The sequence below is a fragment of the Mycothermus thermophilus genome (assembly GCF_041956435.1).
Source record: "Mycothermus thermophilus strain CBS 625.91 unplaced genomic scaffold VTJ04scaffold_2, whole genome shotgun sequence".
In the NCBI taxonomy this organism is placed as follows: domain Eukaryota; kingdom Fungi; phylum Ascomycota; class Sordariomycetes; order Sordariales; family Chaetomiaceae; genus Mycothermus; species Mycothermus thermophilus.
In genome coordinates this window covers 4,261,478-4,275,200 of record NW_027191428.1, presented here as the reverse complement: position 1 = coordinate 4,275,200, position 13,723 = coordinate 4,261,478, and the positions used below count along the sequence as shown (strand labels likewise).

The window sequence follows — 13,723 nt, the reverse complement described above, 5'->3', positions numbered from 1 at the left end:
GAGTCGAGTCGCGGGCTTGTTTGCTTGATCTGGATCCGGAGACGAGATGTCGAGAATGTACTGTACTGTGTACCGAGGGCGGCCACAAAGAAATGACTCGTGAATCAATCCTTACCTTAACATTGTCTTCATTTTATTGTCTTTGCTGGAGAAGATGCTCCAAGGAAGCACAGAGGCACTAGACATTCCTTACACACTCACACAACCCAACCCCAGTGTCTTCATTCGGACCACTTGTACCACTGATGTGGAATGTCCTGCTGTCTTGATGCCTGAGGTTTGGCTGCAGACGCCATCGCCTCAACAAATCTGCCCCTCATCGGACATGGCGGGGAAGGTCGGAGGCCGGGTCCTGATGTCCCTGGCGCCAAGCCGGAGGAGGGATAACCCCGTTCCGGGACCCACACCGGCTCTCGATCCTCGATAGATGCATCCAGCACTCGCCCAAAATTACTATGCAATTAAACCATGCCTCCTGCCCCACTTCTCCCCTGGAGCTCATCCCAATCCAGCATCTGCCATCTGCCTTTCTATGGCCCAATCCCTGACCGTTTACTCCCTCAGCCTCACACAGGCCTCGTCATCACCGCTATCGCCGTCGTTGCCGTCTTTCTGCAAGGCGGAACGACAACACTCGTTCCGTTTTCTTTTCAGTCTTTGATTCCTCTTCAGTGCTTTCAATTCCAAAAATCTCCTACGTTGCCCTGACAAGTGATTATCGCAATTCTCTCACCTAGCCTCTCGGCTCCGGCTTGATTGGCACCAGACCTACTCCTGCCCCTTTTCCGACATCCCGTCCCATCTCCGTCAGGTCTGTCAACACAACAACAACACCGCCGCCATGTACCAGAATCCCAATTTCCTCGGCGGAAACGCCCAGAACCCCCCGATTCCGGGAGCCCAGTTTGGGTCTTCCTTCGGTACCGGCGCCGGTCTTCCTCAGCAACAGCAACCTCCGCAACCGAGTCCCTTTGCCCCGCAGCCTACCGGCTTCCAACCGGCTCCCCTCCAGCAGCAGTACACCGGCTTTCCGGGCTTGCAACAGCCCCAGCAGACAGCGCAATTGCAGCCCCAATTCACCGGCTTCCCCGGGTCTCAGTCCATGGGCTCCGCGGTCCCTCCTGTCCCTGCCATTCCTCAGCAATTCCAGCAGCAGTTCCAGCAACAACAGCAGCAACAGCCGAGTCCCTTCGCCGCACCCGTGTCGCAGCCGGCTCCTCAGTCCATGGCTTCTCTGGCCCCTCCGCCGCCGCCTGTTAAGCCCCAGCCGACCGGCTTTAAGGAAATGGCTGCTTCGTTCCAAACCCCGAAGCCCGCTGCTTCTACCCCGGCGGCACCGCGGAAAGCCAACCCGGTGCCCAACATCCGCCTCTCCTTCATCACGGCACAGGACCAAGCCAAGTTCGAGACCCTGTTCAAGTCCGCTGTCGGCGAGAACTCAACCACGATGTCGGGAGAGCAGGCGAGGGACTTGCTGCTGCGGTCGAAACTGGACGGAGACACCTTGTCTCACATTTGGTACGTTTTTTGGCCCCAGCTGTCTGGGATACGGTTTCTACCCTTGGCCTCGGAGAAATATGCTGACATGGCGTGCTTCGTAGGACACTGGCCGATACGACGAGATCCGGACAGCTTCACTTCCCCGAGTTCGCGCTTGCCATGTATCTCTGCAACTTGAAACTCACCGGCAAGTCTCTGCCGAACACATTGCCTGAGAAGATCAAGAACGAGGTGTCTAGCATGGTCGATATCATCAACTTCAGCGTCGCCGACGAGCCGGCTTCTGGCTCCTCCAAGGCACCCAACGCTCCTGAGTTCAATGTCCGCACAAACACCTCCACGCCTCCTGTGATCCAGCACCCCCAACCTCAACCGTCCAACTCGCAGCTTCTCCAGGCCCAGATGACAGGTTTCCCGCTTCAGCCCCAACCGACGGGCTTCCCGGCTCAAGGCCTCCAGCCGCAGCCGACCGGCATGCCCCAGGCCACAGGCTACACCGGTCCACGTCCTCCTATGCCTCCCATGCCGACCGGCTTCGGCTCCACCTTGTCCCCCAATGCCGCCGCCGGTGGTATGGTTGCGCCATTGAACGCCCAACCTACGGGCCGTCCGGGACAATGGGGCCTGGTCAACACCCCTGCCACTGGCCTCCCCAACATTGACGCCCTGCAGGCTCGCATGATGCCCCAAGCGGGTCGCGAGCAGCGGACCTACACCACGGCCGGGCTCCAAGGCAATGCTGTGATTCCGTGGGCCATTACCAAGGACGAAAAGACCCGGTACGATGAGCTCTTCCGCGCTTGGGACGGTTTGAACAAGGGTTACATTTCTGGCGACCAGGCCATTGAGATCTTCAGCCAGAGTGGCCTGGACAAGTCGGACCTCGAGCGCATCTGGACGCTGGCCGACAACGGCAACAAGGGACGGCTGGATCTCGACGAGTTCGCTGTGGCCATGCATCTGATCTACCGAAAGCTCAATGGCTATCCTATCCCGAATCAGCTGCCTCCTGAGCTTGTTCCACCGTCCACCAGGAACGTCAGCGAGGCTCTTGGCACCATCAAGAACTTGCTCCACCAGGAGTCCGATATCCGCAAGAACTCGGGCGCTTCCCTGCTCCCCCAGAAGACAGGCGTTAGCTACCTGAAGAGCCACTCTTTCAAGTCGACCAACATTCCTGGTACCCGCAAGGATGCCACGGTCTTCAAGAATAACGACGACGAGGTTGGCTATCGGTCCAGTGCGCGTCGTAGGGTCGGGAATGTGTCGCCTCGTCCCGACTCCCCGGCTTCTACCGCTTCGGGCGATGATCTTACCATTGAGCAGCTGCGCAAGAAGATCAAGGAGCGGCAGATCCTGCTCGATGCCATGGATTTCACGGACGAGAAGAATGCCGAGGAAGACGAGCTCCTCGATAGGCGCGATCGCCGCGAGGCCGAAGAACTCTACCGCCGCATCAGGCGCATCCAGGAGGATATCGACAACCATCCGGACGCTTACTTGGTCACCGGCGACTCGGGCGCCGAGCGCCGGGCCCTCAAGCGCCAGCTGCAGGCTTTGACCGACAAGATCCCTCAACTCGCGTCCGAGGTCAGGAAGACCGAGAAGGCCATCGCCGACGCGAGGATGGAGCTCTTCCGTCTCAGAGATGCCAAGGCTCACCCGGGAAGCGCGCCCGCCATCATCGGCACCGGCCCTGGCGGCACCATCACCGAGGCCGATCGCCTCAGGGCTCGCGCCAAGGCCATGATGCAGCAGCGGACGGCTGCCCTGACCGGCAAGAAGATCGACACGAGCGGCGACATGGAGGCAGAGAAGCGCCTCGAGGAGGAGAATATCAAGGTCAGGACCGAAAAGGAGAACAACGAGCGCATGGTCCGGGACGTCGAAGACAGCGTCCGCGAGTTCGCCAAGAGCATCGAGGACAACCTCAAGGAGGGTGCCGAGGACTCTACGTCGGAGCACGAGCGTCGTCGTTGGGAGGATGCCCTCGGCGTCGAGGACGAGGTTCGGGACTTCATTTACGATCTTCAGCGCTCCAGCCGCGCCGCGCGCATCCGGGCCCAGGAGCGCGCGGGCGGACGTCAGCCTACCCAACCTCCGGTCAAGTCCGAAGCGTCGCCTGTTGCCCGTACCGAGACTCCTGCGACTGCCTCTCGCACCGAATCGCCGGCTTCCGTGGGTGGATCGACCGGTGGTTCGTACTCGGCGTTTAAGACTCCTGAAGAGCGCGCCGCATTCATCAGGCAGCAAGCGGAACAGCGCATGGCTGAACGCCTGGCCGCCCTCGGTCTCAAGCCGCCGACCAAGCCCGGCGAGACCGCTGCCCAGCGGATTGAGCGCGAGCGTGCCGAACGTGCCGAGAAGCTTCGTCAGGCAGAGGAGGAAGACGCGCGCCGCGAGGCTGAAAGGCAGGCGAGGCTTGCCGAGGAACAGGGAGCTCCTGCGCCGCCGCCGCCTCCTTCTGCGTCCAAGTCGGAAACCAAGAAGCCGCCTCCGCCTCCGAGCAGGAAGACTGTTCGGGTGGATGACAACAGGAAAGCCGAGGAAGAGCTTGCTGCGAAGAAGGCGGACGAAGAACTCGCGGCCAAGAAGGCTGAGGAGGAGCGACTCCAACGTGAGCGTGAGGAGCAAGAGCGCGTTGCCCGTGATCTTGAGTAAGTTTTTATCTTACGGAATGAGCTACTCCTTGAAACTGTTTGCTGACAATTTTACTAGGGATAGTGCTCGTGCTCAAGAAGAGGAACTTGCCCGGGAGCGCGAGGCGGCTGAGGCTCGGCTACGCGCTCTCGAGGAGCAGGTCCGACAGAACAAGCTCAAGAAGGAGGAAGAAAAGCGCAAGAAGAAGGCGGCTCTGGCCGAAGCCAAGAAGAAGGAGGAGGAGCTGGCTCGGCGCCGTGCCGAGATCGAGGAGGCCCGCAAGCGTGAGGAGGAGCTCCGCAAGCAGCTTGAAGCCCTGGAGAATGAGAGTTCGTCGTCGTCAGATGACGAGGGCCCGGAACAGATCACACCGCAGACTTCGACCCCGACTTTCGGCGACAACCAAGTCGCCAACAAGGAGCCCGAGCGGCAGCCCACTCCACCTCCCGCTCCAGCTCCGGCGCCGGTGGCCTCGCCTCCGCAGGTTACCACAACCAGCCCTCCCGAGAGCCGCAATCCTTATTACAGGATGATGCAGTCACAGTCAGCGGCGTCAGAGACAGCGTCTGCCGCTCCTGCTCCTTCAACACCTGCCCCTCCTCCGCCGCCGCCGCAGCCCGAAGTGTCTACGAACCCATTCCACCGCATGACCCAGGCCGCTGCCTCTGCACCAGCCGGCCCGCCGACCATCCAATACACGCGTCCCCGTCCAGGCGACGACGACGGCTGGGGATCCGACAAGGACTCGGACTCAGACTCCGACGAGGACGAGAACAGCCGCCCCGGCGGCACCAGCGCGGCTCAGCTCGCCTCCATCCTCTTCGGCACCATGGGCCCGCCCCGCCCTCTCTCAGCTATGAGCGACAAATCCGGCCCTACCTCGCCTCCTCCTCCTGCCGCTCCATCCCCGACAGCGGCCCCTCCAACCCCGCCTCCCGGCCCGCCGCCGGCGCCCTCTGCCGGCGCTCCTCCTCCGCCACCTCCCCCGCCGCCGCCTCCGCTGCCAGGGTCTGGCGCTCCTCCTCCTCCTCCCGGCCCGCCACCGGTGCCGGGCGGCGCCCCGCCCCCGCCTCCTCCGCCGCCTCCACCTCCGGGTGGTGCCGCCCCGGCAGCCCCGCCTGTGGCCCGCCCCGCTGGATTTTTGAGTGAGATCCAGGCGGGCAAGCAGTTGAGGAAGACGGTGACGAAGGATAAGAGTGGTGCGGCTGTGGCGGGTAGGGTGTTGGATTAGTTTTCCGTTCGGGGTATTTGGAGGAGTGGAAGCTGTGGTGATGGTGATGGTTGCGGTGGGGAGGATTAATTTAGCGGTTTATGCGTATGCCGTGTTGCTTGTGTAGCTGGGGCTTGGCTGCTTAGCTGGTGAGCTGGCTGGCTTGGGTGGTAAGTCAGTTGGGCTGGGTTGGGTTGGGGTTGGTGGGTCGGTTGGTTCACAGGCAGTGGGTTGGTTGGTTGGTTGATTGGCTGGGTTGGTTTGACGGTGCTGCTGCTGCTGTCTTTGCCTGCCCGTACCTTGGGGTGTGGGTGTGAGGCGTGGTTCAAGACTGGCCAGCAGGCCATTCAGCACGCAGCGCGATGCGGTACAGTAGTACAGTTGGAGGGTGGTACGATTGCCATACCTTTTTTCTCCGATTGCTGCTGCTATTGCTCCCGTCGTACTTGATGCCCGCTCTGCTTTGCTCCCCCTGGCTGGGGCTGCCGGGTGTTGTGCAGCTTTGTGCCACCTACCTGACCTCCCTTTCCCTGACGTGTCTGACCTGCTGATGCAGATGCAGGTGCAGGTGCAGGTGCAGCTTGCCGGCTGATCTGTGTTGCCTGGCCTCTATCAGAAAAAAAAAAAATAAGGGTGGCTGGGGATCTGGTGATTGAGAGCGCGTGGATGGATGGATGGATGGATGGATGGATGGATGGATCAAGGATGGGCTCTTGTTTTATTCGGGTCGTTGGAGTTCTTCTCATCGTTTGGCTTCCGAGGTTGCTACAGCTAGGTGGAATTTGGTGTAGTGGTGGTGAAGATGAGGTGGCTGGGGGAGGACAAACCCAGGAACAACATGCACAAGCGGCTTGCTGCTTGGGTTCCTTGGTTCTGGGTGGCGGATGTATGTAGGTAGGGGATCCTAAGGTGGATGGATGGAGGAGGAGTGTGGTTGATGGATGATGGATGATGGGGTTGTATATTCTTCTTTTTACCTTTACCTACTTTACCTAGTCCGTGACCTACTTACCTGACCTAGGGTGTCTTCTCTACCTAGGTACCTACCTTATTTGCATTTGTGGTGGGAGTTGGGTTTTGTCTGTCTGGCTTATCGTGGCTTGACTTGGGGAGAGGCCATGCCTTGCCATGCTATGCCCCTTCGACTTTAAGTACTATGTATGTACTGTACTCCGTCGTTTAATCCCTAGGTAGATTGTATTCTGGTTGGATTTTGATAGAGGGTGTGGTTTTTCCTCCTCTGTTTTGGGGTAGGTAGATGGTAGTAGTAGATTGTACGTAGTAGAATCGAGAGTAAATGGGTAGTTTGCTCCCAGGTTCGGAGTTTGCCGTCGATTGAGCATAAATTCAGTCAGTCAGATTCCCAAAGATGAAAGCAGCCTGCGAGCTTGGAAAATCAAATCGGTGACGATCGTGGCGATGAAAGGATCATCATGTTTTCTTTTCTCATCCTCCGGTCCGTCCCTTCAAGCAGGCAGGTTCAAGCACAACAGACAATACAATACTGCACAAAAGCATATATGGGTATGTATCTTGACTGCGTTTTATGAGGAGGTTGGGGTTACGCAGCGTCGTTTGAGACTTTGGAACGGAGGACTGAGGATCGGGGCCACAAGACTTTGATGTAGATCTCCGGGAGGTATGGACTTTTAGTTATAGGAGGTACCTTATTACCGGTGTATTCGAAGTCGGTGATCGGGATGAGAGAGTCGGCGGCGCTCGAGCGGGTGTGGGTTGAAGGATCAATGCGCTGAGTAACGGCTGGTATGCATGTACAGTACTTCGTAGTCTTGTCTCTCATCTGTAGGTTGTCATGGGTCCCAGAGAGACATCGACAAAAATTGATCTCCGGACTTTTCCTTACTGACTTTCACTCTCCCTTCTCCGTCCCCTGTCCTACGTATGTACATACTTTCCAGGTTCCGTTCGTCTGGCTGCCTGTCAGCGTTCGCAGTAAGTTTAGGATGAGGTCTCCCCGCAGAGTTGCGAAGCAGAGTCGCAGCGGAGGAATCTAGGTGTCCATTTTTAGCTGACTCAGCTCAGACAACGGGAATAAGGTGTGGAGGGGAATCTCAATCTCAACATCAACGACTTTTTTGATTCCCTGCTTTTTTTTTTCCTTGACCCTATGTACTCCATGCCCTCTACCCCTGCATCTCCCTCCTCCTATGATGCTCATCAAGTCTAGGGTCCATGGCAAAGTCCAGGACACAGTGTATCTACTCGGTACGGATTTGGGGTCCAGACCCGGAGGAAAAAAAGAAGAAGGCGGAACAAGGAACTTCTGCAGAAGTTGAATGTGAGATGATCGGGAGTCCGATGCACGCACTTTCACGAGCCCTTGCCCTGCCCTGCCGTTGCACGGCTCGGTCGGTCGGTCGGTCGCTCGCACGCACGCACGCACGCACGCACGCAGCCACGGGACGGCACGGCACTGGGGGCGTGGGTGAAGTGAAGTGAAGTGAATCTCTGGGCCGGAAGCGGGGTCTGAAACAAGCGAGCATGCACTGCACCGTCCGTCGGGATTGTGCGCCCTGGCCTGGGGAGGTTTCCAAGGTTGGATGGCGCGGGGAAGAGTGTGTGGGAGAGACGGGATGGTATGTAAGGTTCGGAGGGTGGATGAGATGCAAGTAATTTGTTCCGTTTTATGTTCTGTTCTTTGCATATTGGAGTATTGTGTGCCGGATTTGCCATATTTGCCATATTGTCTTTGTGATGGAGGAATTGATGAATCTGCCTCGAACAACTTGTCTCGGCACATGGGACTCTGGTCGTCGGCCAGGTTGCCATTCTTTTTTTTTCTTGCTCGTTTGCCAACAAGTCCAAAACCCTGCTCACTCCCAGACCCGCCCGACGGCTGATGTGTCTCGGGCCCATTGTTGGCGACGTTCCATCGGCGGATCGCCCGGATGAAAGTCCGGATGGATGAGCAACATGATCCAAGACCAAGGACCGGACGGAGGATGAATGAAGACAGACTCTAGTAGAGATGCCAGTTCATCCTCGAGGGGCTACGGGGTAGTGACCCACATCTTCGGGTGAGGTGGGAATTAGAAGTTTATGTTAGGGTGGAGGATATATCACTCGTTAGTTTCGTTGTTCTGTTCGATTGGGAATCAAGAACTTCTCCAGTAGTTTCAACTGAGCCTTCTGTCGCATGCTTCGTAAGCCGAGGACAGTCTAGACCGCCGGTACGGTTGGTACGGACCAGAGTAAAAAAAATTTGAACAAAGTTGAACAACCTGATCACTAGATCTCAGCTGTACAAGCATCCAGCTCCAACCGTGTCGGCAGTTGGAGCCGTATAGACAAGGACGAACCCGGAATGCCGGAGGTCGGCTCGGCACCAAGCCAGGCAAACCCGGCCTGAGGAGAGTTGGCCGAGCAAGAAGCGAGCTTTTCACCGACAACCTTGTTGATCTCGTGAGATTCTAGTCTCGCCGATGGAGGTTTGGTTCTGGGACGGCGTGCTTGGGTGTTCATGCTGAAACCCGTTGGCTGCGTCATGGCCGAGAGGATGGCCGACGATGATGTCACTTGGTGGTTTCGTGTCAGGGATGGGAGGTTCTGACCTTGTCTCTACCATAGGCCGAGGTATGATTGAAAGGTCAAGTGTCTCAGTGAGGACTCTTCCGGTAAGAGTTGGCCAACAACTCAGCGGCCGTTGCCAATGGTGAATGTTCGCCACTCAACGCTCAACGGTGCACAAAAGAAAGCCCAAAGTGCTCAGAAGAAGTGACCTGTGGCAGGAGCGGGGTTGTCAGGCACAGCTCAAGCCATCGTCCAGAAAAGGAAGGACCTGAGGCGCTGAGAGAGCTGGAAGAGCTGGGGGGCCCTGCTTCGCGAGCTCAGGGCTAAGAGCCACTTATGCACTCTGATTGGTCCAATTACTCTCAGACGCGACCGTGACGCGCCAGATTCGCGTCAAGTGGGCCCATTGATAAACAAGGGAGCCCGTTCTCGGCCCCTCGTTGGTCGCGGGATGGCGGGAGACGTGGAACTTCCGGCGTCACGTCCTTTTCACCGCGGCCAATTAAGCCCTTCTCGCCCAACTCGTGCCGAACAAAAGCCAGACTTTTTCTGCTGCGACCACTTCTGCCAGCCCGCTTCATCGTCGAACAAGAGGGTTTCTCTTCTCCTCGTGATGGCCTCAGCTGCCATAGTCATTTCTTGCTCTTTCCATTGCATTGGGGAAGATATGATGACCTGCCCAAGGGGCCCAGCGGCATGAGGGATGATCAAAATGTTGGCCCCTTGACTGTGCTGCTGCTGCTGCTGCTGCTGCTTGCTGGCAGTCTGCTGCACTGCGATGAACTTACCGCACTGTGCAGTGCATTCCCCGACTTTCTACGGTGCATTGCTGCCGCTCGGTCTGGATTCTTGGACTCTGTGGACGGAGGATGGACGGCCTGAGCATTTCATCCAAGTGTCTCAGGCTGTACCTACATAGCTACTTGGCGACGAAGAGAAAGACGGACTTCCATACCTATTTAGGTGCCTTGCCTACTTAGGGCTCATACGGACATGGCCGTCCGGACCTCGTAGTCCTTTCTCTCACACAATTTTGACATCATTGTGGATGACCGTCACAGAGATCATCAGACAGATGTCTCCATCTTCTGTGGTCTGGCAGTTCTGTCCAAATCGTCCTCCCTTGCTCCAGCTGCTCCAGAGCCCTCGGACAGCGTCGGCGGTCAGCTCATCCGACCAATCACAGGCCTTCATTACGCTCCATGCCTACCCAGAGACCCACTTCCGGGCGCTAGGCCAGTGCAGCAAACTGGTGTCCGGGTGTGAGCTGGCAAGCGGCCCGCTTTCCTTTTCCCTCGCTTCCTCCAAGTCCATCCAGTCCATCCAAGCTTTTGCTCTTCTCTTGGGCACACCCCCCTCCCGATCCCCCCAGTCTTCGCCAGTCTTATCCCTCCCACTCCCACCATCCATCCAACCTAAGGCTGCCGTATCTCTCTCTCCCTTCCCCTGCCCTCCCACGTCAGCCAGCCAGACCAACATCGTCTGGTCCTCAAACTCCCGAACAAACCTTTTTTTCCTTTCTTTCCTTCGGAAAACCACCATTTTCCGTCACACCATCCCTCCTCTGTCGACCTTGGGCCCGTTTGCTCGGGAATCGGGAATCAGCCACCACCTCGATATCGACCCGACCTCGCTTTTGTCAATTGTGTGCCCGTCACCTGATTGATACCCCAGGTGTCCAGTCTGGCTCGGCTGTTATATCCCTATCCCTTGCTGAACACACTTCCCCCACACCCGATCGGCAAGTAACCTTAGGTTTCCCCCGGTGGAGGTCGAGCAAAAGAAACCATCCCTCCTCCATCTCAACTCCCCCTCCTCCTCCCTCTTGTCGAGTCTACCTATCGTCACCGACCGACTTTTCCGACGACAACTTGCCGCACTCGATTCTTGCTGCGCGCTCCGTCCCTACCCGACCTTCCTCTCCCGCGACCGCGCACCTCGACAGCGTCGGCGCCTGACGGGCAGCAACGGCAATTTCCCCACGCACGTCGGCGACGCGCTCGCGCGTTCCACCCACGACAGCCATAATGGAGAATCAAGCAGGGCGACAGCCCGACGAGCCGTTTCCTACCTTCGACGACGACTTTTTTGCTCAGTGTTCGGCTCCCGTCATTAGCAACGCACCCATGCCGTCTGCGCCAAAACCCGCGCGCCAGCCGCTTCAGAGCACCGATGCCAACACGGTAAAATATCCGCCAGTCTACCAGACACCGGCAGGCATGCCCGTCAAGAAAATTGCGCCGCAGCCCAAGCCCGCATCTACAGAGCAGAGCGCACATAAAACCACAACATCAGCATCATCAGCGCCTGCGACAACAACGACGACGCCTGCCCCGCCGACTACTGAGCAGCAGCCAAAGCCGCTCGAAGCGAAACCCCAGCCTGCTGCCCCCGCGCCCGCTGCCCCGCAGAACGCGTCGCGGAACAGGAAACCCAGCGGGACGCAACAACCCATACAGCCCGCACCCGCGCAAAAGGCACGGCCGCCAACCGACTCGAATGAGAGCAAGGGACCCCAGATGTCGCAGTTCAAGACGAATTCTTCTATGACAACCAAGAAGCCGCAACTGCAACCGCAGCCGGCGCCGCCGCAGTCCCAGTCCGACTTGAACGTGCAGCAGGCGGCCAAGGGCGGCAGCAACAACCGCCCGCCGCTCTACCCTGCCCCGGCACCCCCCAAGTTCTCAATCGATCTCGAGTCCTATTACCAGCAGAAGCCCACCGGGAAACGCGTCCTCATGGAGGCCCCGAATATTAAGGAGCTCCGCCCGGCGAAGCAACAGCGCACCGAAGAGCCGCAACTCCCCGCCCCCGACGAGTTCCCGCCGATTATCGACGACGGCACCAAGCCCAATCACAGCTACGCGACGCTGATCGCCATGGCCATCGTCCGATCTCCGAACCGGCGCCTGACCCTTTCGCAGATCTACGAGTGGATCATGAAGACGTATTCGTTCTATCGTGGGGAGTGCACTGGCTGGCAAAACAGCATTCGTCACAACCTCAGCCTCAACAAGAGCTTCATCAGACAAGACCGCCCCAAAGATGACCCAGGAAAGGGAAGTTACTGGATGATCCAACCGGGAATGGAGCATGTGCTGCTCAAGGAGAAGCCTTCGCGCAAGTCGGCTGCCCCAACGGCAGAGAATATGCCCGTCATGTCGACTCGTTTGGAGCCTTCCAACCCGCAGCCGCAGAAGCAGTCACGGCCACGCTCGCAGCCGCAACCACAGTCACAGTCACAGCAACAGCAACAGCAACAGCAACAACACCAGCAACAACAACACCAGCAGCAGCAGCATCAACAGCAACAACAGCAACAACCTCAACAGCAACAACCACAGGCTCCTCTGCAACCGCAGGGCCGTCCCCTGGCCGCCGCCATGCCGCAGACGATGGCTCCGCCGCAGCCGTCTATGCCGCCCATGCACCAGCCTATGCTCTCATCGATTCCTCCACAGCAGCCACAGGCCCTGGCTCCTGCCCCGGTCCTGTACGAGATGTCATCCGATGCCACGATTCCCGCCTCTCCGGCGGAGACCATCGACCAGATCGCCGACAGACTTCTCGACTCAGTTGATCAGCATAATCAGCAATACGATCCTGGGCTGTATTCGCCGGTCCCGGCCGCCCTGAACTCGTCACCCCCTATCCCTCGGCATGTTCCCCCGAATGGCACTCCGCCCTTCCATTCCCGGATCCAGCAATCGCCAGTCATCAAAGCCCGCCAAGCGCAGACGCCCTTTACCTCGATGAACGACAGCGGCTACATCTCGTCGCTCGAGTCCTCGGTGACGCGGCCGAACCAGCAGGGTAAGATGTACATCTCTGGCGGCGACCGGTCACGCCTCAAGAGCGGCCGTGCTGAGGAGGAGATTGCGCGCATCCGCGGTTCCTCGTATGAGAGCCCCTCGACCTCGAAGGGGAGACCGTTCAGCTACCCGCCGGTTTCGTCGTCTCCTATCGGCAAGACGGGTGTCGGCTCTGGTCAGATGCTCCAGCCGCTGACGCCGGCGATGAAGCTGGCGCCGCCGCCGAGACCACCGCCGTCGGTGTCACCTAGCACGAACCTGCGCCTGCACCGGCAGAACATCCAATCCATGGTTGATTCTCCCGTGCGGCGGGTGAACTCCATCTTGGGTGAGAGCAATTTCGCGCTCCAGACACCCACGCCTGGAGATAATCTCTTCTACTGGGTGGACCCCTCGATCCCGGAGTCGCCAGGGTTCAACATTTACGAGGACACCAACGACGATGGGACCCTGTACGACACCATGTTCCCGCTCAGCGCCCCGACACCTACCGTCGCGCCGACAGGCTCGCCGGTCAAGCGGCCCATGAGGAAACCGGTTAGCGTTGTCAACAAGATCACAAACTCGGCCAAGAGCTCGACAAAGACGGCCTCTCCGTCGCTCAAGCTGCCCAACCAGTCGGCCAACCTGCTGCTCGAGACGCCCAGCAAGGTGTTTGACGGCCTTCCGTCGTCGCCGAGCAAGGTGCTCCCCAACCTGCAGTCACCGTGCAAGATGCCGACCACCGATTTCACTCAGCCGCCGGATGTCAGAGATCTGCTCCCGCCTGGCCTGGACGATGACTGCTCCAAGACCACCGGGGGGCTGTCGCAGCCGCCGATGTTTGGCGGGATCAACCCTTTTGCGGACGAGAATGAGCCGACGGTGGATTTGCTGGGCTCGTCGTACGCGAGGATTGGGTCGAGCGCCGCCACGTCGGGGTACCCGGGTGCTCCTAGCACGTTGAATATCTCGACGGATCTGTTTACGACAGGGAACTAGCGGTAGTCCCCTGGCGGTCCCAGTTTCGTGATTGCTTGATGAGCACTTG

At 58.6% G+C, this 13,723-nt stretch overlaps 4 protein-coding genes across 4 annotated transcripts; 3 read left to right on the top strand and 1 right to left on the bottom strand.

Moving 5' to 3' along the window:
* Positions 1 to 841: 841 nt before the first annotated feature.
* VTJ04DRAFT_3753 (uncharacterized protein) lies at positions 842 to 5,371 on the top strand (the record flags this gene model as incomplete). The annotated part of the gene is made up of 3 exons (XM_069361688.1): positions 842 to 1,518; positions 1,602 to 4,157; positions 4,219 to 5,371. The coding sequence occupies 3 exons, from the start codon at positions 842 to 844 to the stop codon at positions 5,369 to 5,371; spliced, it is 4,386 nt and encodes a 1,461-aa protein (XP_069222274.1).
* Positions 5,372 to 5,449: 78 nt separating this feature from the next.
* VTJ04DRAFT_3752 (uncharacterized protein) lies at positions 5,450 to 6,408 on the bottom strand (the record flags this gene model as incomplete). Its single annotated transcript, XM_069361687.1, has 3 exons — positions 5,450 to 5,826; positions 5,886 to 6,319; positions 6,398 to 6,408. The coding sequence occupies 3 exons, from the start codon at positions 6,406 to 6,408 to the stop codon at positions 5,450 to 5,452; spliced, it is 822 nt and encodes a 273-aa protein (XP_069222273.1).
* A 3,548-nt stretch (positions 6,409 to 9,956) lies between these two features.
* Positions 9,957 to 10,839, top strand: VTJ04DRAFT_3751 (uncharacterized protein; the record flags this gene model as incomplete). Its single annotated transcript, XM_069361686.1, has 2 exons — positions 9,957 to 10,143; positions 10,349 to 10,839. 2 exons carry the CDS (start codon positions 9,957 to 9,959, stop codon positions 10,837 to 10,839), a joined length of 678 nt encoding a protein of 225 aa, XP_069222272.1.
* Positions 10,840 to 10,908: 69 nt separating this feature from the next.
* VTJ04DRAFT_3750 (uncharacterized protein) lies at positions 10,909 to 13,674 on the top strand (the record flags this gene model as incomplete). The annotated part of the gene is made up of 1 exon (XM_069361685.1): positions 10,909 to 13,674. One exon carries the CDS (start codon positions 10,909 to 10,911, stop codon positions 13,672 to 13,674), a length of 2,766 nt encoding a protein of 921 aa, XP_069222271.1.
* Positions 13,675 to 13,723: the final 49 nt, after the last annotated feature.